Genomic DNA, 8,247 nt, shown 5'->3' with positions numbered 1-8,247 from the left:
TCTTGTTTTTTAGTTTGTCTTCGGCAATAAATTGATGCAGGAAAGTGCGCGAATGCGCGGGCGTCATGGTTAGTAGAACTTCCCCCTTTTTTTAAAGAAACCACTAGACGAAGCAACGACACCGCACATCAACATCATGTCGAGTCTTAAGCAGTCTTTGCATTTCGGCTTAGAGTTTATCGCCTTTCTGGGAGACCGAATAAACGGAATCACCGAAATGGAGCTAGGGCGCATCTACAACAACAACTTTAAGCAGCGGTAAGATTGAGAAGGTTTACGTCTCTGCACACAATCGTCTTGTTTTGGGTGGGTGTGTCATAAAAGATGTTCACGTTGACAGAGACGGAATAAAGCGCCCCAATTTTTACAAAATCTTCTATGCTCTGCTGGAATTCAACAAAATCTACATAGATCATAATGGAAACATCTACTCAAGTTCCGGAGCTCTGGTAAAGTTTTGAACTGCTTTTTCGTTTGTTTGTTTGTTTGTTTGTTTCTTTCTTTTAGTTCGATCCAAATAGAAAAAAACACAATGACAAAAATCGGGATCCATTGTAAATTAGGTTCACTTTTCCTCCAACCAGGGGAGAAGGCCTCGAGCGAGCCACCCAAACCCGTCCAGGTGCGACCGTCCGGCGGCGGAACAGCAGGCGCTCCTGAGCGACCCAAAGAGTCTGGCCGCAGAAATCATCCAGAGGATGAGAGTCAACAGGTACGGCTTGGTTTATAAACCAGTCAGCACATGAACCACCAGTTGGTTGCAACTTATTGCAAAAATAATGTATTTTTTTTTACTGATGATTTGTTCAGTAGCTAATCTATTACAACAGACAAACCCACCTAAAATAGAACAGTTAATTGACAGATAGAAAAAAAATAGCCACCGTTTTTTTCTGTCTCATTATTTGTCACTTTTAACTTAAAAAATATTATTAACCATTATACATTTAATTGAAAGAGGTTTTCCAGGACATCGTTTCTGCAGAGTGGCAGTATTTGAGTATTTTTGAGTCGTTGGCGCAGAGCAAGTCACCCCCACTTCCCACCCCCTGTTGATGCTGTTTACTAGTTGGATTATTATAAACTTGCTTTTATTAAGTTAAACTTTTTTCTTTAGTTTTTTTCCTTTTTATGAACTTAACTGACTAAAGTTAAGGGTCAAAACCCCTGTGCTTTCATTTTACTGAAATGAAAGCTTGGTTCAGGGGAAATGTGCTCTGTAGTGCACAACAGCTGCACTACTTATAAGACTTGCGCACAGTCACAGTGATTGAGTGTAAGATAGTTACATTTCCAGAAGCAAGAAGGAGACAAAGCTTATTTTGTTTATTTTGCTATTGAAAATCTTATTATTAGCTGAAACTTTTGAGATCTCTTGGACATGTACATACTGGAAATGTTTCAAACTCATTCTCTGCACCTGCTTAGAAATAAACGGCTTGTAAACCACTTTTAACTGTAGATAAACAACAGGATATGTATTTTGCATGGAATCCAGAAATATTGCAGCCTTGAACTTTTCAAGTTTTGTATCTACCAGAAAGTCCCTTCTCTAATCAGAGAGTTTCGTCTGTGGGATGCAGCCTTACAGTCCAAACGGGTCTCCTTGAGGTCTTTGATCAAATAAGTGAGACAACCAGACAACGTTGCAGGGTAATTAACATGAAACATTAGCTGGGATGACCTCAGAGTTAAATTCCTTTGTGTGAAGGAAATTGTTTTATAATTATCATTGTTTAAATGTATATATATATACATATATATATTTACCCAGGCTGTGTCCCACCAAAGTGGGGTAGCCTAGACAGGGCACACATTCATTGTTTAAATGTATTTGTTTAAATGTTAACTCAGATTGATCTTTTTACCTTTTAAGAAAACAGTTGAGTTTTTGTTCATCTGTTTCTCATCCCCAGCTAGGATGAGGGGGTTTTACGACACACTGTCCTGAGCTGATAAGGAATACTGTTTGAACTTAGAATCCACCAAATGGGTCATTATACGACACCCCCTAATGAGAAACTTGATTCATGTTGAGGTCTGTTGTTTCTAATTGTGTTTTTCTTTAACATCTAGATGCATTTATCTGACATTCTTTTTCCCCATTTTTTTTTCTTTTTACCATCAAAACCCCAGTAATAAACCTTCTGGGGCTTAGGTATTTAGTAATTGTAGGCAATAATTTATGTTTTGTTTTCGTATAGAAATAGATATTGGCCAGAACTGGGTATTCCTTTTTTCACACCTTTTTTGTGTTGTATAATTTAGAGGGTTTTTAGACGCTTAAGAATCCCTTTATCTATCTTCAGGATTGCAGGGCTACTGGATCACAGTGCAGGTCACCAGTCTGTTGCAAGGCCACACAGTCACGCATACCTAGGGGCAATTTAGAGATACCAGTCAACCAATTAAGCTTTTTTTTTGGATTGTGGGAGGAAAGCCAGATGCCCAGAGAAAACCCACGCATGTACAAGAAGAACATGCAAACTCCACACAGAAATGTCCCAGCCGGGATTTGAACCAGGGTCTTCTCGCCTGGGTCTGCACACATTTAGCATCACAGCACACACTGATTAAATGAGGGGAGAAAATAGGATTAAGGTTTACGATTAAACACGTGAGGGGCATTAAACTTTGAAGGCAAAAATGAAAGAAACCCCAACTACGAAAGAGGATAATTTAGCGTTTGAATTGGGCCCTCCCCAACATTATTTCAAGTCTGACCTCTAACCATGGGATTGTGAAATATAGCAAAGAAGGAGCAGCGTGACTGTAGCCTTTTGTTCCCGTAGCAAAATGAAACAACCTTGTAAACTGGCTCTAAGTTGGAGCCGAGGTCGTCTTATCAGCGATAGTGGGGCTTCCTCTGCTTACTGTTGTAACTCAGGGATTTCATTCCCACAGCCTTCATGTCCTTTAGCATCATACTATCATACTGACATTGCTAGAAAGACAAACTATAGAGCAGACTATGGAGCAGAATAGTTGTGGGTGATGAAAGTATTAATAATAAATATATTAATTTTCTTTCACTCAGTGTATGACTTATTAGTAGGCTTTAGATTGACTACAAGAAGCCGCCAAAACCTTTGGAGATCTACTGATATTTTTTATGGCCTTGAATGACTGTTGTCTGGTTGCAGTAAAAAAAAAAAAAAGTAGCTTTGCAGAACTTGAGGAGAGGTGGGGGTTGGAAACCAAGGGAAATTAAGGGGGAGTGTGAAGATATATTTCCTGTCAAATTGATTTTTTTCCCTCCAAACCCAACATTTTTTCTCTAGACCTGAAGCGTGGTCTTTAAATAACTTAAACCTGAAGTTTAAGACCCACTCCAGTGAAAATTGTGATTTTTACATGTTCTTGTGGCATTTTTGTCATGATAGAGTACATATGTTTATTTAAAAAGTTACTCCTAAAATAGCATTTCTTTATTCAAATCGTTGTGAGTCAGGAGCAGACCAAAAAATACTACTTGCAAAAGAGCTATATTGTTATGTAAAAAAAAAAAAATACTCGGCCAGAAGTTCTCTGCTTCGCTCCATTCAGATTCATCCACTTGTAGACAAATAGAGGAAAGCATGGTTTTTCTTTTTCTACCATGGAAGAAAGTGGTCAGTCAGACATTCCACATACTTTTCAGAGGTCATTCTCATAACCTTGAGGGAGCCTAAAGGTGGCCGACCAACTCTCTTCCCATAATTTCGGCCCAAAACATTACTTCGCCAACTCCTTCCTGATGTCTTGCTGGGACATCCATCACTCCTTCCATCTGGACCATTCAGGGTTTTACGGCCATCATCAGTGAACAAGCCTGTTTAAAGTGGTCCTCATGTCTGTCAGGGCCCACTGTAGCTGTTTCTGCTTGCAAGTGTTGTTTGGGGGTGGCCAAGTCAGTGATCCAAAGAGCCCTGAGGCACAATATTATCCATTAGTTTAATTGAAAAACAAAAGAATTTGATCTTTTTAACACTCAAATAGAATTTGCATATTAATTTGGAACACATTGTAGATCAAAAGATGATTGGAGTGAGTGAATGAATGTATGTCAAGTTCTGTGTATGAATCATTAGATCTTAAGGCAAATAGATGCAGAATTTGTTCTCTCTGCAAGGAGTTGTAGATCTCTTATCACTGCTGCCTTCAGCAAAGATGGATCATATTTGAAAAATGGCGTTGAGTCAAATCAAGTTTTCCTAAATATTTAAAACACCTTTTGATATCTCTTACAGAAAAGAGATGTTAGCTGACAAGGGGGGCATCATAATCACCTCAGACCCCATGACAAGCAACGGAAAGGTCCAAGTCTCTGTGGATCTTGGGAAGAAGCACCATGTTATCGGCTTTCACATCGTCAACAGAAGCCCAAGCTGCATCAACTTCACCTACTACACCGCCATCAGCAGGATTCATCATCCCTGCCTCGAAGATGAGAGGAAGGTGTCCAGAGTCAACCCAGTGTTGCTCTTCTCTGGTAAGCCGGCATTCACCATCTGTTCAAAAATACACCAAAACCTGCCAAGGAGATGCCTCATAATCATGACTCATGCTCTCCCCGCCTGTTCACAGAGGAGAGTTATGACGTGGTGGTTCACTACAAATTGGACCAGTACGGTTATTTCCCCGCTACGGTGTTCTTTGAGTTCCAGCCGGACGTGCCAGAGGCGTCTCCTTTCTACATCGTCAGGGAGATAGAGGTTTCAGTGGAGACCCCCCTGGATTCAAAGCTGGGGCCAGTAGCCCCCTATAAGCCTTTTCAGAAGGTTACACGAAGGCCTGTTGGTTGGTTGGTTAAAGAAAGAGTGCCACCAGTGAAGTAAGTTAGAAATTACAGTCAAAAAGTTTTAGTATAAAAAAAAATTGATCATAGCTTTCCCTTTTTATTATCACAAATCCAGAATGTGTCCCTCAGCCTTACCTTGCCAAAATTAATTTCCAATTAACTTTTAAGTTATGAATTGTCTCCATTAAGGTGAAAGATAAAGAGAACTTGGAATTGTATTTTACTAAGGATACAACAAAAGAGGGTTATCTATTTCTCTGTGAGACAGACTGGTAAACTGATTGCTGTCTTCAGCCTTTTTTATCAGAAAGTGCCGACCAAAGGGAAATTAAGAAAATACAAATGCCCGCGCTACCTGAAGAAACTGGTCAAACACAAGATGGAGGACTCAGAGCTTCTCTCCTCACTTGAGAGAAAGAGGCTTGCATCAGTGAAGTGAGAAAGCACCCCTAACACTTCTCAAATCACCTCTCCTTACCGTCAGTGAGGTGTTTGTTTCGATAAGCTCCTCTTTGCATCCGTGCTTACTTTTGCAGGAAATGTCTCGATTCTTCCTTGGATATGGAAAACTACTCCAGGCGATTCCACCTCCTGCTGCACTTGGAAGAGATACGGATGGAAGCTGACATCCGGAAGTACAACCTCCAAGATCAAACCATGAGTCTGGATCAACACAACAGAAATCTCTTCGTCCTTGAAGTAAAAATCTAGCCGCCACTATAAATGTTCTTCCTTTCTTTTTATTGTTTGTAGTTGTTTTTGTATGAAGAACACAGTCTTATACTCTCTAACTTTTCTTTCTAATCCACATCATTTTCCGTAATTTATTTTTATATCTTAGTACAAGTTGACCCATTTTTATAAATCCTTACAAAATCTAAAGCTAGAACTTTTTCTTAGAACATAAATCAAAATTTTTGTTTACAAAATAATGACAATGAATGTTAGCATTGTGATTGTCAATATTAATTGAAAATTAAAATAAGATCCTTAAAATTGAACTTCAAATAAGTGAGCAATTTGAGTTTTTCTGAGTCTTAGATTAAGTTGTTCTATTGTCAAGTGTTGAACAAAAGGATTTTGATCCATTTTAACAAAAATTTCCTTATCTTTAGATTTTAGCTCTTAATGAGACAAACAATTCTTGCTTCTGCTGATTTTAAGAAAAGCTTGGAAAGGTGTAAAGTTAGAACTACTTAAAACCTGATAAAATACCTTGAAAGTCTAAAAACAAGGTTTGAAATCCTTGCAAGTATCAAATAGTTTGGTATGTAAATCACCTAAATGCATGTATAAGGTGCAAAAATGCACATAAAGAGAAATAAACTCAGATGGCTGTTCAACAGGTCCCTGGACTTGCTGAGAATCGTCCGTCTGTCCTTAAAGGAGATTGTCTGAGAGTGACCAGATCTGACGATACCGGTGCTGAGATCACTGTTTACGAAGGACGTGTTCACAAAATAGAGCAAAATAAGCTCCTGCTTGTCTTCCCTGAGACGTAAAAAAATATACCTTACCTCTGATATCTAATAAAAAGTGTCTCAAATATTTATGTTTGCCCTGTCTTTCCACTGAGTTCAGGTTTCTGAAGAACTTCATCAGTAAAATGAAGTTCAATGTGGAGTTCACCTTCAACAGATTGACTCTGAGGCTGCAGCATCAGGCGGTGGACCTGGCAACCAAACACCAGCTCGGGGATGTGCTGTTTCCGTCTGGTGCAGCAAAGTCAAGCTTTTCTTTGCCTAAACTTAGGTTTGGTGAAAACGAAATACATGTATTGGTTTATTTTACATTTGAGCTAAAATGAAAAGGTTTTTGTGGCTAAAATAAAAAAAAAAGGCCCAAGATGCATATTTTTTTTTTTTTCCCCATGGCATTATGGAACATTTTCTTTTGGTATCACTCACATTTCTCTATTGCTGTGCAGCATGTTCAACCATCATCTGGACAACAACCCAGAGCAACTTAAGGCAGTTCAGCATATTGTGGCAGGATCATCACAGCCTGCTCCGTATGTTGTGTTTGGGCCTCCTGGAACTGGAAAGACAGTTACTCTGGTTGAAGCTATAAACCAGGTATTCCAGTCAGGATTTGTGTGGAGACGATTAGAAGCTAAAGTCTTGCGTTCTCCTGTTTTGGGTTAAGTAGATTATTTTTTTTGTATTGTTTCTACCCTCAGATCCTAAAGCTGAAATCATCTGCTCACATCCTGGCCTGCGCGCCAACAAACAGTGCATGCGACGTGCTGTGTGAGTTGCTGCTGTCATCCTGCGGCTCCGACCAGGTGTACCGCATGTATGCTCAAAGCCGAGACCCAGCAAGTGTTTCCACACCCCTCCTGGTAAGCATCTGCCGTGTGTGTGGGTGTATGTGAGTGTGTTTGCTCCCACAAGTTCAAAATGAACTCATAAATGAAAGTGCTACGGAAGTGCAAATCCCATCGACGAACCCCTCGACACAAAATCACTGTAACCCTTGTGCTATCCTAGGCACTTTAACATTGGGAGTTGGGTCATCTAGACCCACTAGACAGTGCGCTGAACCTTTTTTCTTCAATGATTTGTGATCTTCAATGGTGTCCATGGATTACATGAAATCTTTCCACCTTTATCCACCTTTGTCATGGTCGGAATAACACATCAAAGTATGGGTGGGGTCATCTAAGATAGCACAAGGGTTAAAAAGGAAAACAAAAAAAAAGCATTACATTTTAGAAAAACACAACAAAATTCCCGAAACTAAAACCTAAAAAACAAAAATGAAATTTCACAAAACAAAAGTAATTTCCAGAAAACAAAATGGAGTGTTGGAAAAAAGGAATTGCTGATTGGATGATGACGTTTGTCCACCATTTCAATTGAAAGTTAGTTGGCACTACTATAGATTTCTAATTTGAATACCTAAGATTTGTGCGTAGAATAATGATTAATTTTTGTTTCTTTTTCCCCTTTTCTGTTGAAAGGAACCTCTCATTCAAAATCTTTGTTGACTATTACAGTTGCATTTAAAATCTTTTTTTTCTTCTGTTTTCACTTTCAGAAACACTGCAACATTGACGAGAAGCAGAACTGCTTTAGTATTCCAAAAACTGAGGACCTAATGACGTTCGGAGTTATAGTTACAACTCTGTACACAGCTGGGAGGTGAAAACTGCGTGATGCGTGCAGTTTAAGTCAACTTCTGGTCTATTTTCCCTCAAAGTTCGGGAAATTTGGGGCTTTTATTGATCCACTTGTGTTTCTTTTTTAAGTGGAACATATGGAAGCCTCAACACGATAGAAAATTCTACTTCTTTCATTTTAATGAATCAGATCACAAACTGTGTATGACTTCTTTTTCAATCTTATTTTATTCTTTAGGCTGGTGATGGTTGGAGTCCCGGTCAACCATTTCTCCCACGTGTTTGTGGATGAAGCAGGTCAAGGTCTGGAGTCAGAGACGGTTATTGCCATCGCAGGTTATTTTAA

The 8,247-nt window shown here is 39.2% G+C and overlaps 1 protein-coding gene across 1 annotated transcript in view; it reads left to right on the top strand.

Moving 5' to 3' along the window:
* The first annotated feature begins 11 nt into the window (after positions 1-11).
* LOC144992163 (putative helicase mov-10-B.1) overlaps positions 12-8,247 on the top strand; it is a 203,024-nt gene continuing 194,788 nt past the window's right edge. Inside the window, exons 1-13 of the mRNA XM_078947199.1 lie at positions 12-258; positions 341-449; positions 585-712; positions 4,230-4,471; positions 4,567-4,813; positions 5,075-5,215; positions 5,317-5,479; positions 6,127-6,278; positions 6,362-6,532; positions 6,708-6,855; positions 6,960-7,121; positions 7,820-7,923; positions 8,140-8,237. Of these exons, the coding sequence (XP_078803325.1) occupies positions 137-258; positions 341-449; positions 585-712; positions 4,230-4,471; positions 4,567-4,813; positions 5,075-5,215; positions 5,317-5,479; positions 6,127-6,278; positions 6,362-6,532; positions 6,708-6,855; positions 6,960-7,121; positions 7,820-7,923; positions 8,140-8,237 (1,987 nt within the window). The 5' untranslated portion in view covers positions 12-136. The remainder of the gene's footprint in view (positions 259-340; positions 450-584; positions 713-4,229; positions 4,472-4,566; positions 4,814-5,074; positions 5,216-5,316; positions 5,480-6,126; positions 6,279-6,361; positions 6,533-6,707; positions 6,856-6,959; positions 7,122-7,819; positions 7,924-8,139; positions 8,238-8,247) is intronic.

This window comes from Oryzias latipes, chromosome 5, assembly GCF_053564925.1.
Source record: "Oryzias latipes strain Hd-rR chromosome 5, Olatipes_Hd-rR_3.1".
Lineage (NCBI taxonomy): Eukaryota > Metazoa > Chordata > Actinopteri > Beloniformes > Adrianichthyidae > Oryzias > Oryzias latipes.
This window is presented reverse-complemented; position numbering and strand designations above follow the sequence as displayed.